This window comes from Lupinus angustifolius, chromosome LG09, assembly GCF_001865875.1.
Source record: "Lupinus angustifolius cultivar Tanjil chromosome LG09, LupAngTanjil_v1.0, whole genome shotgun sequence".
In the NCBI taxonomy this organism is placed as follows: domain Eukaryota; kingdom Viridiplantae; phylum Streptophyta; class Magnoliopsida; order Fabales; family Fabaceae; genus Lupinus; species Lupinus angustifolius.
The window spans coordinates 19,953,872-19,974,111 of record NC_032017.1 but is presented as its reverse complement, the minus strand read 5'-3'; the positions used below and the strand labels follow the sequence as shown (position 1 = coordinate 19,974,111).

Here is a 20,240-nt window from a genome sequence, read left to right as displayed (position 1 = left end):
TCACATTTTTGACCTTTCGCTCATAACAATAGCATGATTTTGATATAAATTAAATCCTGAATTTTATTATTGGTGAGTATGTTGTACTCTAATCTTACTTGATATTGAAATAATGGTTATTTGGTATTGAAATAAAGAGAGAAATCCATGAAATTGACTAGTTTTATTAGAATATAAATATATCATGTGGTATAACAAAAAAAATACATCATGTGGTGGTGGTGTTAACAAGTAAGAATAATTTAAAATAGTGCTATTTATATATCAGAAGTAACACCAAATGGAAATGACAGTGACATATTTCCTCTCGGGAAGAAAGAGACAAATATTCTACTTATTATAAGGTCTTCATTTCCAAAAAAATAATGATTGTATTAATATAATTTTATCCTCTTAAATCTCAGTTCACAATAATAATTATTTCTCATTAGTGAACAAAGGACAAATAAATCTTAAAATACAAAATATTACATAGAAAAATAAAATATCTTATACAAAGAACCACCAAAATATTCAAAATAAAGTTTGATGATAAGCATCAAAGGAGTAATAAAAAAGAGAAATTATGAGTTTATCTTTCTTTTTTATGTTATTACCAATGATATTTTCTCACTTTTTTAAGTAAGGAATTATTTATTTTCAAAATTTGTGCTTCTCTGAACAAATGTCGCTCACATAAATCGAACACTCGACCTTGATGATTCAGTCACCAAATAATATTTTTATATATTTATATATATTTTACCAACATCCAGAACTTCACCTCCTTGGAGGGCTTCATTAATTTGGGGTCCAATAGCCATGTCCAAATTAAATTATCCTTATTAAATTTTGACAACACATGAAAGTTACATATACCTTTCTTGACCCATGATTAGCCACAGCAGAGAAACAAACCTACTTCACATATTGCATTATTGCATGAAACTTAATTTCCCCATATAACATTGGAGCTTCTCTATCTCATGTCATGGCATTCACGCTCTTGTTTATGAAGGAGAGAAAGAAACATAAACATGGCACCGATGAATTATCAGTTGTTAAAGCAGCTGCATGGGCATGGTACCAACGTGGTTCTGGTTCTGAAAACAAAGCTGTTACTGTGTTTGATGCTTCAAGGAATCACCGTGCACCTAGGCCTTCTCGTTACAAGTTAGAAGCACTATTGAGGATGGAGAAAGAAGCAGAAGAAACATCTTCAATTCATACCAACAAGACTCTTCTCGATGCATATGAAATTGAAAGCATTTCAAGACATCTAGATAACTTTATAGAGTTAGAGTGTAAGCAAAACAAGGTTGAAAATGGTAGCAACCCTGATAATGCAAGTTTGGGTAATGGTGGTGGCAAAATGAAGAAGAAGAAGAATAGAAGGCCTAGGCATGGTGGTATATGTGGAACCTTGAAAGATGTGTTTGATATTAATGCTATCTGGTGTGGACATAAGTGGCTGGAGATAGGTCCTCCTAGGATAGGGTTCAGATGAATAGCTAGGTATGTTTTATAAGAGTATGATGAGACTCTAATAGTATGAAGTTTTTTATATTTTGGGTCAGATCATATTATATGTGTATACTTTTTATTTAAACTGAATAATTAATAATATAAAGGTAAATAATGCGTTAATATTGTATATTATATTTGCATAATCCATATTCTTATAGTATCAACTTAAATTTCTCATAGGTTTGACTTATTTGTTTACAAGTTTATGTTAGAAGGAAAAAAATCAATTCAAATACTATGTTACTTAAATGAAAGTTCAATTATGAAATTTAAATTGTTTTAGTTTTTACGAAATGTAAAATTTTCAAATACAAATTGACAATGTACCTTATTATTTTATTTTTAAATTATTTTTATATGATACGTTTTATATGCTTCTTGGTACAACAAAATTAACTACATGTCAATAGAATAGGAAATACATGACATTGGGCTCAAGCTGTCAAGCACCAATTAGAAAAAGAAATGGAATTGAGATGGTTTTAGATCTCAATTAGTTTTACTACACTATCACACGTCTAATATATATTTCAAATTATTTATTAGAGTATTATAGTTTTTAGAGAAATCATGATGTCATCCACGAGTTTGGAGAAGTCGTGGACTAGTAATGCGACTTACGATCCCTCTGATCTCGTGCATCTAAGGCACGAGACTCTTACACCGTGTTAGATACCATGAAAGTCATGGACGATAAGCACGACTTCTATGTAAATGTCGTGTACGTACAACACGAGATCCAAGTCGTGTACATGGTACACGAGATCCAAAGATCATATATACACACTTTACATTCAGTCAAATCACCGAAATGAAGAAAAAATAAGAAAAAATTGGAGAGTGATTTATTATCATCTAAGAAGATTAATTCTTAATCCAAGAAGTGTCATTATACAAGGTAAGTAAAAAATTTGTTTTCTTTTTATCACTAATGCTTTAATTCGTATACTAGGATCATCGGATACCAATTGAATAATTTAGTTTGCAATGAAAGATGAGTTAAATTTCGTGTGATCTTGAGAAATATTAGTGGATACACAAGTGTGTCTTTCACTAATTTTTCTAATCTCCCAAATATCACGCTCACACTTTTCGATACCCAGATTCTCCATTCACATCCAGCACCATAATATTTATATTTTGCTACATATCTATTTGGCTTAGACTAATCAACAGAATTCCTAATATGAAACAACATTTATTATTGTTTCTTTTGATTCAAATTGCATACCAATAAACAAATCATTATCAATATCATTACTTATGTTACTACTTCTATATGAAAAATCTTGTTCATACTAATAATCAATGTCAACAAAAAAAGATGAAGGAAAATCTTGTATAATGACACTTCTTGAATTAGGAATTATCCTTTTTAAATGATAATAAATTACTATCCAAATCTTTCTTATTTTTTCTTCCTTCAGTATGATTTGGGTTGGGGTAAAGGGTTATCATATGGTCTTTAGATCTCAAGCACCATGTACACGACTTGGATCTCGTGTTGTACGTGCACAACATTTACATAGAAGTCGTGTTTATCGTCCACAACTTCTATGGAGTCTGACACGATGTAAGAGTCTCGTGCCTCAAATGCGTAAGATTACAAGGAAGTCATATTGCTAATCCACGACTTCACCAAACTCGTAAATGACATCCACAAGTTCCCTAAAAACTACATCATCCACCTATCTTTTCCCATATAGATTCCCTTTTTATGGGTTTGAAATTTGTTACTTTAACTTGTATAATGGAGGCACAGCCACATATAAGACAAAGTTTATGGGCATCTATTTTCGTGATTATATCAAAGTTTTTTTGTCATGACTTATACCTTTACGAGATGTATCATTACGTTGCATGTGTTATTTTTAAAAGTAGCTATTATAAAGTTAATATTTTTTATGATATGTCAATTTATGTTTGGTTTCATTAGGTCGCATTAATGAAACGTTACTACTAACACTAATTAGTGCAAATAACTTAGTAATAAAACTATTGAATCCTTTTCTACCCTCAATAGATAAGATTCCTCAGTAAAGCAAGCTTACGTGTAAATTAAACGGAGGACGTGGAAGTGTAATTAATCATTAATTAATCAAAAGTACAGTAAATAATATTAATATATATATATATATATATATATATTAATAATCATGTTTGGTGGCAGAGCAACTAAAATCAGATGTAATTAACTCTTTTAGTGAGTTTTTTTTATTCTTTCTTATCCAAGATTGAAAATCCACTTTTTAATTAAGAAAAGGTTGATAATAAACATAAAGTCTAATTAACTCTTTTAGTGAGTTTTACATTCACGGTTGAACCGATCAGATGAACAGAGTTTTATAATATTGATCTATACACTATCCTTTTAAAAATTTATACATAATTATTTCACTACTCACTATTGATTTGTATCATATATATTTAAAAATCAAAATCAATGATAGTAAAATATAAATGATGGGTTACACAATAATAATATAAATATTTGTTACAATGTAAGAAGATACATATTTGTCTCATAAATATATGTTATCTAAACCAAGTACATGATACACAAGGTGATCTAACAAAATAGTATACACCCATATAATTGCATTGTCTTAATATTTAACATATATTGGCCATACTCCATGATACATAAGGTGATCTATCTAACAAAATAGTATACACCAATATAATGCACGATCTTAATATATGATATATTGGTCAAATTGATACATAAAATGTCTCATTCGGATAGAGCCTATGTAAGTTTGTATAAAAGGGGTATCCCCCGGGATTAACGAGAGAACATACAATGAGAGAATCGAAGAATTGGGTCTTTTATAGAAACAACTCTTTTATCTTCTACATCAACCCTTTCCTTCTGTTGATCCATGCTTGCGTCTTTATTCACGGCTTCTTCGTTTCCCTTTCTCATTCTCCCCGTGACTACCTCACCCTTTTTCATTTTCATACTTGGCCTTTCAAACCATTCTCATTTCTCATACACTCTTATATAAAATACCCTAAGAGAGATAATCATTAATAATTCATTATCTTATGTTGCTTATTATATATTTGAAATGAAGGAGAAGAATAGGGAGAAGGAGAGGGAGGAGGAAGGGGAGCTTGAAACGTCGTCGTTGGATGAGAGAGAGTACGAGATTCAGGATCTGAGGGAAAGGTTGAAATCTTCAGGAGTGAGTCGATTCAATTTGATAGAGAAAGAGTTGAGTTGGAGAAGAAAGTTCAGTCGCGAATCCCTTCTTGCTGGATTCAAAGACTTTGTTATCCTTCCTCATCACTGGTTAATTCCCTTCCTTAACCCTTCTTCTCTTATTCATGTTTATTGCATGCATAACAACACTCTTCCATTCACAAAATAGAGATTGGGTCCATAATAACAGGATTTCTGGTGTGTAAGTGGATGAAAAAAGCGGTAATAAGTTTGAATGCAGAGCGTTAAATGCTCCATATCCGAACACACACATGCATGCATGTGAATATATATACAAGTTCATTTGCTCCGTTCAAATGTCTTGCATGCTATCATTGTCACTCTGTCACCTCTTGAAATATAAGTATAATCATTTTTTAACTCAACTCATGTAGGATTAATCCCAATAATAAACAAAAATATGTAAACATATTTGCATTTTATGGTTGGAATAGCTATATATATTTGCACAAATATTTATAAGTATTTGCACCCATAATCTCATTTTATAATTAATATGAGGTGATATACTTAATAAAGATGTGTACAGTAGGTTGACAATTTAGCAGACGTAATTACTTTTTTTTGGGTCTTTTTTAACCTTTACTAATAAATTATATATCAATTTACATTTATTATTGCTAAAATTAAATCTAGTATAGATTACTCAAAATAAAATTGATTCCACTTTTTATATTCATCATGTACCAAGTGCAAAATCAGTACACTGTCGTCACCTGACATTTTGAAATTTATTTATACAATTCTAATTACTTATGCTTTTCAGTATGTAACTTATTAATTAATTATCCATGATCACTGATTTATTCCAACTTTCATTATATGGTTTGACGATGATATTGATGGGAACTTCAGGTGGTATAGGGCATGGTCATCATTCATATTGTTATGGGCAGTGTACTCATCCTTAATTACTCCAATGGAGTTTGGATTTTTTCGTGGCCTACCTGAACATCTCTTTCTACTGGACTTCATTGGACAAATAGCTTTTCTTGTTGACATTGTTTTGCAGTTCTTTGTTGCTTATAGAGACAGTCAGACATATCGTATGGTCTACAAGCGTGCCCCTATTGCTCTCAGGTAAATTTCTACTATTTACACTTCATGATCTTCTTGCCATGATTATTAATATTATATGATTATCTAAGGTAGTTTTTATGTGAAATTATGATGAACTCCAAGTGAGTGTATAGCTTTTGAAACCATATTACATGATTATCTAATGGAAGTGAGTGTAATTTTTGGTCTTAGGAAAAGTCTGCGGTTGGTTACAATTACATTGCAAACATATATATCATTTTGTGCTGATTTGACTTAGCATATTGGATTTTTTTTCAAAAATGTTTTATGGGTTACTTGTTTCTATTCATGCAGGTATCTAAAATCTAGCTTTGTCTTTGATTTACTAGGATGTATGCCTTGGGACATCATCTACAAGGTTCTACTTCTTCCGGATAAACCCTAAATTATTTCAGTACTAACATGTGTAGCAATTTAATACTAAGTACTAACATGTTATTAGCTTTTATAATTATATATCTGGTTGTGTAGCAATTTCTTTAGTATTAAAGGTTTTCAATTTCTTTATGAACAGGCTTCTGGAAAAAAAGAGGAAGTGAGATACCTTTTATGGATAAGACTATATCGGGTGCGGAAACTCCATGATTTTTTATACAAGTTGGAGAAAGATATACGTATCAATTACATTATAACTCGAATCATGAAACTTATAGTAGTTGAACTTTACTGCACCCACACAGCAGCATGCATTTTCTACTATTTGGCTACTACACTACCTGAATCTCAAGAGGGGTACACATGGATTGGAAGTTTGAAAATGGGTGATTTTAGTTATTCACATTTCAGAGACATTGATCTTGGCAAGCGCTACATGACATCCTTGTATTTTGCTATTGTTACTATGACTACTGTTGGTAAGTTATTTTGACTAATCTTCAAGACAACAAAAAAATGAAATTTGTCTAGAGTGATAAATTATTGCATATATCTATATATTTTTGTATTGTTTTTCAAATTGTGTATTGTGCATTATCTTATATCTCTTGAAAGTTTTTCAGAATGAACCATGTTTGTGATTGTCTTTTCTTCTACAGGCTATGGAGATATACATGCAGTAAATATGAGGGAGATGTTATTCGTAATGATATATGTTTCATTTGACATGATTCTTGGTGCTTATTTGATTGGTAACATGACAGCTTTGATAGTAAAGGGATCAAAGACTGAAAAGTTTAGGGATAAGATGACAGATCTTATGAAATATATGAACAGAAATAGACTTGGAAGGGATATTTGTGAACAAATAAAAGGCCATTTTCGCTTACAGTATGAGAGTAGTTACACTAATGCTGCTGCCATTCAAGAAATCCCCATTTCTATTCGATCTAAGGTAATATTTGAAGGAAACCCCATTTATCAATCCATTTTGTTTAATTTTCTAACATATTGCGGTTTCCCATCTTCTAAATGATATATGACATTTCTTCACAATTTGTTTTGTACTTAGTAGGTATATGAATTTGTAGTTAATACTTTTTGCAGATATCTCAAACGTTATATTTGCCATACATTGAAAAGGTTCCACTTTTTAGGGGCTGCTCTTCAGAATTCATCAGCCAGATTGTAAGTAATCATTTTCCCATTGTGGATGTTACTTTTTAGGGGCTGCTCTTCAGAATTCTCAATTGTTCATTACCCTTACCTGCATGTAGGATGTTGAATGATAAGAATTTATTTGGCTTGGATATTTCAGATTATTAGGCTCCATGAGGAGTTCTTTCTTCCCGGGGAAGTTATCATGGAACAAGGAAATGTTGTAGATCAACTATATTTTGTCTGTCATGGAGTGCTGGTAAAATTTTATATTTTCACATCCACTTCTGTAATTGTTCAATTTCTTTCCTTTTCCTCTTCCAGGTTTCACATAATTTTAGTTATAGCTTCTGAGTAATTTGACTAATAGACACACTGGTATGCACTATGCATACCTTTTTAGGCCTATGACATTCTGGTAGTTGCTGAATTTTCTTACTTCATTATATGTATCCCAGCAAGAAAGTTCAAGAATACCAGTTTGAGAATGTTATAAATGTGCTTCATTGTATCTTCAGTAGGCTATCAGTGTAGATTAGACTCTTAGATTTAACCTTTGTAGTATGAATTCTAGAACTACTACATCTAGAAATTGTTCACACGAGATAGATTTCAATACATGTTTTTTGAATATCAGAAGCTGTTCCTTTGCAGGAGGAAGTAGGCACAGCTGAAGATGGATCTGAAGAAACTGTTTCATTTCTTCGACGCAACAGCTCATTTGGAGAAATATCTATTCTTTGCAACATTCCTCAGCCATATACTGTTCGCGTTTGTGAACTGTGTAGGCTTGTGCGGCTTGATAAACAATCATTTACAAATGTCTTAGATATATACTTTTATGATGGAAGGAAAGTACTAAACAACCTTCTAGAGGTAATAATGTTAAATATCTTACTTCCTACATCATCCTCCCTTTTGGTCCTTACTTTATACAAGTAGAGTTTCTAACATGAACTAAAAATGTATTATGCTACTATCTTGTTGAACACATGGATTGAATGTACTAAGTTACACATTTAGGATTATATTATATTCAATTCATTAATTTCTGATCTCAAGATAACTAATGATTTCATACTTTATAGGGAAAAGAGTCTTTTCGAGGTAAGCAATTGGAGTCGGACATCACATTTCATATCGGAAAGCAAGAAGCTGAACTTGCTTTGAAGGTCAATAGTGCAGCTTTTCACGGGGATCTGTATCAGCTAAAAGGTTTGATTCGAGCTGGAGCTGATCCAAACAAGACAGATTATGATGGAAGGTCACCTTTGGTGAGGAGCTTGCAACTTCTTAACATGTATCGAAATCAAGCAGTTGCTTTCCCTTCAATTATGAATGATGTTGCTTGTAATTAAAAACTACATGATTTAAGAACACTGCATAAAAAAACTTGCCTGATATGAACTTTTTTGTTTTTCCAATAGCATCTTGCAGCATCTAGAGGATATGAAGATATCACACTTTTCCTTATTCAAGAAGGTGTAGACATCAATCTTAGAGGTTTGTCTAAATTATTAAGAACTTATTGCTATTCGACATACTTGAATTCTAGCTGACACGAAAAACATCGTTGATGTGGTAATTTTATAGATAACTTTGGAAACACATCCTTGCTTGAGGCAGTTAAGAATGGACATGACCGGGTTGCTTCTTTACTTGTTAGAGAAGGGGCTTCTATGAAGTTAGAAAATGCTAGTAGTTTTCTATGTACCGCAGTTGCGAGGGGAGATTCAGATTACCTTAAAAGGCTTTTGTCTAATGGCATGGATCCTAACTTGAAAGATTATGATTACCGAAGCCCTCTTCACATTGCTGCAGCTGAAGGTTTATACTTCATGGCGAAGTTGCTATTAGAAGCCGGAGCTAGCGTTTTTGCCAAAGACAGGTACCATTTATTAGTCCTTTTGCATGTCCCTGCTGACATGACTAGTGTTTGCATGGTTCATACTTGTTTTCACTTGAAAAATGAAAATTGGCCTAACTCACTACTTTACCAGCCTTTAGCTGTGAAGTTTAACTGTTTCCATGGCCTCTCCTGCTGTTAGAGTTACCATGAACTCCTCTGTTTCTCTTTGTTCTGGACTAAGTTCGACTCACATAGTTTGTGGAATATAATGTTTCTCTTATCTTCTTATTCACCCTAGTTTCAGAAGTCTCAACTGAACTACAGAATATAATCTCTGGTTATTGTATCTTTGTTTCCATTATTTTTACACTAAAAGCGGAACCAAAACTTGTTTTCATGTCACCGCAAACAGATGGGGAAATACCCCACTTGATGAAGCTCGAATGAGCGGAAATAAGAATCTGATCAAGCTACTTGAAGATGCAAAATCTGCTCAGTTGTCAGAATTTCCATGTCGTTCCGAAGAATTTACAGGTACTGACATGTAGCAATTTAGAGAGGTTAACTCCTCCATCCATATCGTTTTTTCTCTTTTTATAGTTCTCTCTGTTGTCATGTTTAATTTTAGTTTTGGTCCTTATTATAGTACCTTCTTATGTTAGTAATATGGTAATGTTTAAACAACTATATGAATGGTTTGAATCTTGTTCCACCCCTTGCATCTATCTAGAGCTAGCAGATTTAGAAAAACATTTTTCTGTAACTTGCATTTCCTTTTCAGATAAAATTTATTTTTATTATATGTTGTTTTGTGTCCTAGCATTTTTAGAATTTGATGAGTGATTGTGTTACATGTCTATGTTACTGTCTAGATCATCTATTCTCGTATACTCAAATCTTAAATTCCTCAACCTTTTCAGATAAAATGCACCCAAAGAAATGCACAGTGTTCCCTTTCCACCCATGGGATCCAAAAGAACATAGAAGACATGGGATTGTGTTATGGATTCCACACACCATTGAAGAGCTAATCAAAACAGCAGCAGAGAAGATGGAATTATCCACTGATTCTTGTATTTTATCAGAAGATGCTGGTAAAATTACTGATGTGGACATGATTAAAGATGGTCAGAAGCTGTATTTGGTTCCTGAAACACCTTAGACATTCATATTATGGCCTTTGTATAACCATACTGTGCCTTTTGTAATGTTTTGCAGTCTCTATAAATAAGCTCATTACTTGATCTTAATTACCATGTAACAAGTTCCTATCCTGTAAAAATATAGACGAGTAACTAAGATCAAATGATGTGCTTATGATGTGCATGCTTGTTAGTCGTGATATACTGAAGATTATGGTTTAGGATTTCATTAATATGTAATTGAGTCTCCCAAACAAAGCTCAGGCTCTGCAGAATCTGTTGCTGTCAATGAAAGTCAAAGGTAGCAAAACCAGCCTTGGCATCATCATCATCTTCAATGTTTCCAGCTTTGTAAAGATGTTATCAATGTTAGCTTTTGCTAGTTCCTTCACAATAATGGCGCACATGCTCATATTTTTTAAGTTAATTGAAGGACAAGTAATCCAACTTGGTTATAGAAATTTAGTGAGTTGGGAACCCAAGAAGTTGTTAACTGTAACAGAAATAGCTTTAGCAGAAGTTGAAGTTGATGTTAAGCCACTAAGATTGTGCTGTAGTGGACTAGTGGTGAGGGACTTTTGTTGTTTGTGTGATGTCCTAAACTTTAACATTGTTGTCACCATTGTAACCAAAAAAAGAAGTAACTGATGTTGAAAGCAGATATTTAGTAATTAATTTCACTTCCATTTGCCATAGGAAGAACATGTACAAATTCAAGTACCATGAAAGATTTTTACTACATTGGATTTCATTTTTTGCAACTTCAAAGGGTGGATTCTAGTTTAGGAATATGAGATATAGGACCAGCTGAGATTTGTAGAGGTTTATGGTGATGAAGCTAGATACAACTTGCCGCAGCCGCCCACAAGGACTTATGCTATTGACACTAGACATGGCAAAACGGGTCGTCCGACCCGTTTAGACCGTGCCTGCAAATGCCCATAATAATTTAAGCAGGCTGGACATGCTCGCATTGACTTAACGGACAAAATTCAATGTCCTGCCCGTTTTAAAACGGGTTTGCAGGTGGCCCGCGTGCATTGTTGAATAATTAAAAAATATAAAAAATCATATAATAAATAAAATAAAGTAGTTGAAGATAAAAAATTAACAAAAACTTTAATATTTTATATGAAGTTGATCAAATCACATTATATTACAATTTTGTAGGGATTAAAAATCACATTACATAATAACTTATTTGAAATTTTCTTAATTTTTCCTTAAATATTGTTTGTGGGCCGCCCACGAGCTGCCTACATTGCCTAATGGAATGCCCGCAGACTTGGCAGGCAAAACAGGCAAAGCGAAACGGGCAAATGGACAAAATTTGCATGCCCTACCCACACAAAAATGCGAGCTATGCGGGCACACCTACGGTTAATACCCATTTTGCCATTTCTAATTGACACAAAAATTACATATTTAAACTCAGTGTTAACTAATCATTGTTTTACAGAATTACCTTTGGTTAATAAGAAGTGTGAATAAACACATGATAGTGTCAATAGACTCAGAAGCAGCCAGTGTTGAAGTTTCTTGAACATCAAAAGTCAAGATATCTAATATATAGCAAGTACTCAAACAACAATGGACTAAGATTGAAATATAGTTACAAAACATAGATTCTTTGTGGAAACTAGAGACTTAAGAGTTAAGACTACTCTCCAAAACATGAAAGGTCTGCAAAATTATTTTTAAGAGAAATAAATAGATATCACTGCTACATACTAGTATCAAAATATTATGTTAAACCTCAAAACTTCAAGTCAATTCAAGATCCACTTAACACATGTGTTGAATTTGTCGAAAATGCTTTTGGGCTGCCACATTAGCAGCATTTGATACACCCCCTTTCCTCATATCCATCATATTTTCCTCACAATCTATGGAAAAGTGTGATTTAGAAGCAGCTTTAGAACCAAAGAGTTGAGTTATGGACTCCATAAAGTAACTCAACAAAGGTAAGCTTGAACACATAAGCACTCCAAGTCTAGTGATAATCATGGCTAATTGCTCTGCAAATTTTAGTTCAAGCTTTTTGGTGATAATTTAGCCATAGCAAAGTGCTAAATTTATAGTAGGGTAGAGTGGAAAAACTTGTGATTGAAAAGTTGTATCCATCAAAAGTCTTGTAACGTGCTGAACAGGCTAGGACAGAAATCATGAATTATTGTGTGCTTGCTTGACAAGCCTACCTCAATTGACCATAAGAGGATCATGTCTTTTTCTTAGTGGAAGATGATGTCAATAAGAAAATTAGTTGCAACATAAATTTAGTAACATTATTACACTTTTACTTAGAGCACCAATTTAGTAGTTTAGCCAAAATTAATTATAGCAAGAACAAGGATTTATATGTCTACTCTAAACTGTATTCAATAGGAGCTTCTTGTAATGGATAATTCGGGAACCAAAACCTTAAGTCGTTAGTTTCATGAACATTTTTTACTTATAAACTCTTACACTCTTTCCCACATATCCAAGGTAAGATTTCACGTTTGAATAAACCCTAGGATTTTTTTCCACTTCCACGCTACCAACCAGGCAAAAATGAGAGAAATGTGATGATGGAAGTGATGTGTAGTTAACTTTTTTGCAATTGAAACTAAATCTTAAGCTGCAAGAAATTTCTTAGCTGACTTGGAAAGTATGAAATATCCTAACATTGCTATATACATGCATTAAAATAAATCTCCTTGATAACTTGGGAAGTTCTAAGAAATTTCCTAATGTTGATGACTTGTGAGTTATTGTCTTATAGTACTAGTCTATTCTATACTAATGTACCTAAAAAAGTACTCCCATTGTTACTAATTATTTTTTCCTAATTGAAGATTTATATTTCTCATTTAAAATTTCAAAGACTATTATTCTATAGTTTTTAAGTTTATATTTATTTGATATTTTATCTTTTTAAGTTTATATTTTATTCAAAGACAATAGGTTTACCAACGGGCGTTGGTTCAAGTGGTACATGCTTGATTTCCCTTAAGCAAGAACACAGGTTCGAGTTTGTGGATGGAAAAAATACCCGCTAAAAAGTTAGCCCCACGTAATTGTAAATGTTCCCGACTTGGACAGAATTGTCTCCGGTGCAAGATACCTGATAATAGGTTTGATGACTTCGGTAACTTCATATTATTTTTGGAAATATTTCTTTCTCATTATTTATGTTTTTATTAATTAATTGAATCCTAAAGTAATACAACTTTTTTTAATGACAACTATACCCTCAAAAGCAATGCAACTTTTTTTAACAGTATTAACGGAATCAGTTAACCAGTTGAATTGAATTCAACTCTCTACGTTGAAATGAGTGCATGAGAGTGAGTACGATTCTTGATCTTGAAAGAAGAAGAAGAGAAAAGATCAAAGCTTTGATCTTTCTTTCTCACAATGTCTTTCTCTCTCACTGAACCATGCAAGAAGAGAAAACTACGAAACCCAAAAGTGTTCAGGTTCAACTCTTTCCCTGTCACATTCTCTGGTCCTTTCCGTGAAAATGTTCGACTCTTTCTTCAAGAATGTGGAGATCTCGATGATTACACTGTGCTTGGTAACCCTCTCTGTTGCACTCTTCTCGTTCACAACAACACTAACCTCATGGCTCCTCTCTACACTCTCGAAGAAGATGTCTATCACTCTTCACACCCTTTCTGTCACTATTGTCGCTCTGCTGGTTCGTTTTCCTAATATATCGTCTTTTTACCAAATGGGTATGCTTCAATAATGCGTCTTTGTTCGTGTTCTGAAAAGGGTTCTTCTTGGGTTTTGTGCTTACTTTGGTGTCTTGTATTTTTGTTGTTGTTTTGAGTTGTTTGGTAATTTGAATTGTCTATAAATGATTTCATTAGTGTTTCTTGAAGTGGGTCTGTTTAGTTTTACAAGGATCTTGAATTATTCTTTCTTTATGCTTCTTGGTTTGCTAAAAGGAAAAGGGTTGGTGGAAAGTTTGAAAATATCTTTCATTTCTTTAATTATCATTTTTGGGTGGAAATGATTTCTTTCATTTCTGTAATGCATTTTTGTTATTTTGGTGTCAGGTCACTGTTTTAGAAGATGGAATGGGTCTTTTTTACGTGACTAGGATTCTAAATTTCTAATATGGTTCTTTGTTGGGTTTGTGATGCATAGGTTGGAGTGGCCATTTTGTAACAAAGAGAAGATACCATTTCATAATCCCAATGGACAGTGGGTGGCATAAACCCTTAGATGATAGTGCTTTTGATAATCAGAGCCATCTTTTGCATGGTGTGATTCACTGCAATGGCTGTGGTCATTTGATTTGCATTAATGGCTATGAAGGGGGTTCCAAAGTGCTAAGTGGCAGAGAAATCATGGATCTATGGGACAGGATTTGCACAAACCTTAAAGCAAGGTAGTGAAAAGGATAACTTATTGATTGTAGTCACATTTATTGGATGTTCAACAAGAGCCTAAGTGTGATTGGGTGCTGTTTTTATTGGAATATATGTAGGAGAATTTCAGTGGAAGATGTTTCAAGGAAGAGGTCTATGGATCTTCGCCTTCTTCATGGAGTTGCATATGGCCACTCTTGGTTTGGTAGGTGGGGTTATAGATTTTTTCGTGGAAGCTTTGGGGTGACAGAGAAAAACTACTACGAAGCAATTGAATCTCTTGGTTCTTTGGAGCTTGATGAGATTGCAAGAGATTTGAGCAAGGCAAAGCACGGCAAGGAAATGAAACAAATGATTCAGTGCTATAGAGATATGAGTGACACTCCGATTACCACTATAAGGGATCTTCTCAGGTTCATGCTTACTGTTAAGCCTCGTGCTCCTGTGACTAAGATAACAGTCACATGTTCTGTTCCTTCATCATTCAACTCAAGGAATTCAACCAGACATGCACTCTCAAACAGAACAAATCTAATGAAGGAGAAATCTGTGAGGTACAAGAAGTTCAACGCCATAGTAGCTAACATGGATAGCAGGTGGCCTAAAAGGAGATTAGAATTTGCAGCACAAGTGATAGTAGATGCATTGAATGAGCACAAGGGTATGAAATCAGGTTCGGGTGGAATGACAAGGCAAGATGTGCGAGATGCAGCTAGGCTTCACATTGGTGACACAGGCTTACTTGATTATGTGCTGAAATCACTGAACAATGTGATTGTTGGAAATCATGTGGTCCGTCGCATGGTGAATCCTTACACTAGGATCCTTGAATATACAATTCATGAGATTGGCAATGGGATTAAAGAACCTGAAATGGAGCCTGAGGTAATGGCTCATGTATATCCCAGAGTAGAGTCATGCCGTAGGCCTAGTTTTGATGTTAGTAATGATGTACTATATGTGTACAAGAATGTGCTACTAGGGTATCCAGATTCAGAACAAGTGGACATGGCAGTTCAGAGAATTCTTGACAGTAGACACTTTGTGAAAGAGTTTGGACTAATGGATGAAATGGAGCAGGTATTGACATTCATTTGCAAGCTGAAACCAAATGTTGGTGACACTAAATATGAATTGAGAGAAGCAGGTTGTAGTGTGATTGTTATGGTTCCATTGCATGCAACTGTTGGAGACTTGAAGAAAGCTGTTGAGGCTGCACTGAGGGACACATACTGCACAGCAGAAAGGGTTATAGTGACAGACTTTGGAGAATTGATGGGAGTGAGTGATGAGGAAGTGCTTTTTGGACTAATACAATCAGGTATGGAACTTTGTGTGAGGGGGATTTCTATTGATTTGTTTACTCCATTGAAGTATCAGGGTGGAGCAGATAATTGGAAAGTGAGGTGTGAATGTGGAGCTGAAGATGATGATGGGGAGAGAATGGTGGCATGTGACATTTGTGAGGTGTGGCAGCATACAAGATGCTGTGGCATTGATGATTCTGAGACAGTGCCACCATTGTTTGTATGCACTGGATGTTGTGATTCAGTTGCACCTGCATGTATTGAATCTGATATTGATATGGATTGTGTTGATAGTTATGTGATTTCACCACAGCCAACACAGTTACTGGAATATGGATATGGCTACTGAATGCTTGAAAACCACTGCAACACATGTACTCAATGCTTGATCAACACAGCAAACACTAAAACACTTGTTTCATTTGTTCATTTCAGTTTTCATGTTAGTGTACTTAAAAGGCTCATTTCCCCCCTTTATTTGAATGATTCATGTTGATAATGTTTCATTAATATAACAAAATTTCTTGTCAGTGTACTTTTTGAAAGATTCTTTGCTTTTTGCCATTTTTAATATAATGCTATAAATAGTCAGAGACAATTTTAAACATTTATCATCTATACTTACTCTGTCATCTATATTTCACATTGCACTTAGGCTCATGGTAAAAAATATTAAGAAAAGTATATATACACAGTCTTATTATCATAAGTAAATAGACTCTTTGAATTCGTAATCTTTCGTATCATTGTATTAAGTTGAGGCTATTACACCCAAATGATAATGTAAGACCTATACTATGGCAAAGTATCATCATGCACAACAATTTTAAAATACATGACCATTTTTAAACAAATATAGCAACTTTCTCATTTCATTCATGAAAATAGCTAATGACTAATGACTCGTTCTCTTTAAATATAATTTTAAACTCATGAGTAATAAGAATAAATATTTAAAGAATAAATATTTAAAAAACTTACCCTTTCATATAAGTGTTTGTAATTGGACTTGAATAATTTGAGTTTTAAATATATTTTTAATATGATATTTTTAAATATTTTAAAAGCTTAATCTTGTAATTAATCTATTTTTTTCAAATATGAGCCTCAATTTAATAATAAAATTGTTGATTAGCGATAATTATTAAGTAACAAATTCAATTTTGGAAACACCTCTTTTCTTACAGGTGTAAAGTTGGATACATTAATTCCCATCAACACCACTAGGAAAATATACTTTTCTAGTAGCTTGAATAGAGATAAAAATGAACATAAACTATAATGTTGAACATATAAGAAAAAATATTAAAAACAAAACAAAAGTAAATATTTTACATAAAAACGTGCCATTTAAGTTGCTCAAATTGATGAATTTTCAAAAGAAAATAAATGACTAGATTCACAGTGTTGATTACATAAGACTTGTCAAGTAATTTCTTCCAATGTTGCATATATGAGAATATTGCAACCCACTTTTGAGGCCTTAGAAGAAGGGAGCTCTATGGGGTGTTCCCTTTCTTCTTCTTTTCCTCAGAGATTGCATTTTAAAAGTTTCTTCATTTGTTTCATTGGAATGACTCTGAATGCAAATGAATGGAGGGAATGAATCATCACGCTTCTCTAAAACAGCTTTCACCTGAAATTTCACATAATATTAAGTCATAAAATACTAACTATATTGTTCTTCTTAATGAAATATATGGTTGTGGTTTTCAATTATCTGTCATTATTACCTTGCATGAAATTGAACAGTAGTGATATTTATGAGGTTCATTCAATTTTCTACTGCAGATGTTGCATGATGCCTCATCATTTGATGCTGAGATCTTCTGTGGCAAAGGATTCAGAGAAATAACCAATTTCCTTTTGGATTTGTAGGGCTGCAACCAAAGAATGAAATAGGTGTGAGTTATATTCCATAAGAATTTGAAAATTTATGTTGTCATTGTCACCATAGGAAAATATTAGCCAGTAGTTCTAAATATATTAAGCACCAAAGTTTTTTAATGTCAAATTACCTATAAGAATGAAATCATTTATTAAGCACTAACAATAATCACATAAGTTTTGAATGTGAACCCTATAATATTTAGTCAAAATTTTGAAGTTGATAAAAAATATGATATGATATACCTGAATTTCTGAGCAATCAATAAACTTTCTCATATTAATGAGGTAAACAGCATCTCTGTGATTATATCTATGGATTTTCATTATCTTATGATGGTGATGAAGACCTGAAGATATACAAAATTTGCAAGCTGATTCATTGCAAAATAAACAATATTGGTTCAACTCATTCCTACGACGTGGGTGAGCTTCACATGAATTGAAGAAAGTTTCTAGTAAAAAACCATCAAGCCACCTTAACACTTTACATTGCTCCACTTGTTCATCCTACAAAAACAAACCAATGTTGTTTATCCTCATTGCATTTTGATGTCTCAATGTGTTCAAAGAAACTTGTATTTAAGCAATCATAGTGGTTTCTCTTATGTGGTAAGATTTGACACTTTTTACATTATTATGATGTAATTCCAGTAATTCCAACCTGGTTATGTTGAATTTGGTATGTAATATATAGAATAAACAAGTAAATAATCATAAATGAAATAAGGGAAATAAATAAAACTAGGTATTATAAGATATTTTAAGAGGTTCCAAATTTATAAATTTTTGGGAACCAAATTAAGTTAGATTATTATCAGTGTCTTTATGTTTATTCTACACATTCACTTTACTCCTTTATTTACTTGTTTTTAAATATTTTCTAAGCAGCATTAACGTTTCATGTGGTTGACACAAAGAAGAAAAAACAAAAAAAAAAAGAGGATTAAAAAAGCACACACATACCTGAACAGAAACTGTGGATGATGATTCTTCAGAGCATAGAGGGTGCTTTAGTGATAACATAAGTGAATGAGATTCTGATGATATGAATGTTGTAGGGCTGGGTTCACTTGAATTCTCCATCTTTACTTGTTATTACTGCAGCAACAAGAGTTTTTATGATGAACTTGTTTTTGAATATATATGAATGCCATGCATAGTGTTTCCCTTTTATAGCTTCTGATTTAACAACTATATATCTTTGTATCTTTATTATTATCTTCTAAAGATTTTATTTAACAAAATCTTTATCATCAAAGTTTACATAGAAGGCTAAATTTACATAAATTTTGATGATAAGTTCTAACTCCCTATCTTGTTTTCTCTAAGTAACTGCTTTTTAGCATTATCTTATTCTTCTTAATTTCGAAGTGTACGAATCATATATATCATCTTAAAATAAATTATATTATTTTACTGTATAGTTATACTCAAAGCGTGTGGGCTTCTGAATGGATTATTCTTCTTACTTAATAGTCAAGTTATTGTGTTAACATGAACTAGCTTTATATCTTCAATTTCTAACCAATTTTAATTAATTATTTATTTTCAATTTATTTTTCTCCATATTTTTTAATATTAATTCAAAAATATTTTTGGATAAAACTTGATGTTTACAAACGTCACCGTAAACATGTGTAAAGAGAGAAATAAGAAAGAAAAGAAAGGAAAAATTATTTTATATAGGTTGAACTAATTTTCTAAGTAAAATGTCAGATATGAGGAATGGTGCAGAATTAATGGGCCTACTTCAAATATATAAAGCTAATATTACTAACTTGGAATAAAAAATAAGTTAAAATACTTTAGTATTTTGCCTAGAAGGAATGAAAAATAAATAAAAGAAAGGGGTGTACTTTTTAAAAAATGAGAGAAATGTAAAGGATAGATTTTTTGAACCACGTGGAATTTTGGGAGTAGTTCCATGAAGTATAAAAGTATAAAACATTTAAATCTAAATCAAGTGAATCAGAGTTCGAAAAAAATACTAGTGAATTAAAGAAAAACAAATCATAATATTAATTATACACGAGGAATATAAATTACAAATAAATCTAATTTTTCTTAACATTATCAATAATGCTAGAGAAATTATCACATGACCAATATCACAATAATGTATTCCTCATTGATAATGTATCAATGATCTAAAATTAAATAAGATTATTTCAAATCGATAATAAAGATTGATTGTAATAATTTATTTTAGAGTAAATATTTATTTTAGTCCATCATATCTTTTGACATTACCCCATCATAAGTTCTAAAATAGCTCCTATAAATTTCAAATGTAATTCAAATTACCCCACCAAGGGTCATAAAAGATGCTAAAAATGGTTAATTTGA

At 32.5% G+C, this 20,240-nt stretch overlaps 4 protein-coding genes across 4 annotated transcripts; 3 read left to right on the top strand and 1 right to left on the bottom strand.

The window, feature by feature from the left end:
- On the top strand, positions 716-1,549 carry LOC109356358. Its single transcript, XM_019599682.1, has one exon. The coding sequence runs from the start codon at positions 971-973 to the stop codon at positions 1,484-1,486; it is 516 nt and encodes a 171-aa protein (XP_019455227.1). The 5' UTR covers positions 716-970; the 3' UTR covers positions 1,487-1,549.
- Positions 4,340-10,563, top strand: LOC109357557 (potassium channel SKOR-like). The gene is made up of 13 exons (XM_019601568.1): positions 4,340-4,801; positions 5,588-5,812; positions 6,107-6,170; positions 6,327-6,666; positions 6,847-7,142; positions 7,295-7,375; positions 7,506-7,604; positions 8,000-8,221; positions 8,434-8,619; positions 8,773-8,848; positions 8,939-9,233; positions 9,607-9,728; positions 10,115-10,563. The coding sequence occupies exons 1-13, from the start codon at positions 4,578-4,580 to the stop codon at positions 10,354-10,356; spliced, it is 2,472 nt and encodes an 823-aa protein (XP_019457113.1). The 5' UTR covers positions 4,340-4,577; the 3' UTR covers positions 10,357-10,563.
- Positions 13,642-16,531, top strand: LOC109356129 (PHD finger protein MALE MEIOCYTE DEATH 1-like). Its single transcript, XM_019599466.1, has 3 exons — positions 13,642-14,018; positions 14,474-14,717; positions 14,817-16,531. The coding sequence occupies exons 1-3, from the start codon at positions 13,736-13,738 to the stop codon at positions 16,351-16,353; spliced, it is 2,064 nt and encodes a 687-aa protein (XP_019455011.1). The 5' UTR covers positions 13,642-13,735; the 3' UTR covers positions 16,354-16,531.
- LOC109356337 lies at positions 17,480-18,977 on the bottom strand. Its single transcript, XM_019599659.1, has 4 exons — positions 18,858-18,977; positions 18,138-18,401; positions 17,738-17,884; positions 17,480-17,640 (listed from the first exon to the last, which is right to left on the bottom strand). The coding sequence occupies exons 1-4, from the start codon at positions 18,975-18,977 to the stop codon at positions 17,488-17,490; spliced, it is 684 nt and encodes a 227-aa protein (XP_019455204.1). The 3' UTR covers positions 17,480-17,487.

Bases quoted from the DNA above. Each gene is read 5' to 3' on its own strand.
- LOC109356358 (XM_019599682.1), top strand. From the start codon at position 971: ATGGCATTCACGCTCTTGTTTATGAAGGAGAGAAAGAAACATAAACAT.
- LOC109356337 (XM_019599659.1), bottom strand. From the start codon at position 18,977: ATGGAGAATTCAAGTGAACCCAGCCCTACAACATTCATATCATCAGAA. The intron at 18,402-18,857 runs GTATGTGTGTGC...TTGTTTTTGTAG, and splicing joins CATCCACAGTTTCTGTTCAG to GATGAACAAGTGGAGCAATG. The intron at 17,641-17,737 runs GTAATAATGACA...GTGAAATTTCAG, and splicing joins ACTGTTCAATTTCATGCAAG to GTGAAAGCTGTTTTAGAGAA.
- LOC109357557 (XM_019601568.1), top strand. From the start codon at position 4,578: ATGAAGGAGAAGAATAGGGAGAAGGAGAGGGAGGAGGAAGGGGAGCTT. The intron at 8,222-8,433 runs GTAATAATGTTA...CATACTTTATAG, and splicing joins TACTAAACAACCTTCTAGAG to GGAAAAGAGTCTTTTCGAGG. The intron at 9,234-9,606 runs GTACCATTTATT...CACCGCAAACAG, and splicing joins AGCGTTTTTGCCAAAGACAG to ATGGGGAAATACCCCACTTG.
- LOC109356129 (XM_019599466.1), top strand. From the start codon at position 13,736: ATGTCTTTCTCTCTCACTGAACCATGCAAGAAGAGAAAACTACGAAAC. The intron at 14,019-14,473 runs GTTCGTTTTCCT...TGTGATGCATAG, and splicing joins TCACTATTGTCGCTCTGCTG to GTTGGAGTGGCCATTTTGTA. The intron at 14,718-14,816 runs GTAGTGAAAAGG...GAATATATGTAG, and splicing joins TGCACAAACCTTAAAGCAAG to GAGAATTTCAGTGGAAGATG.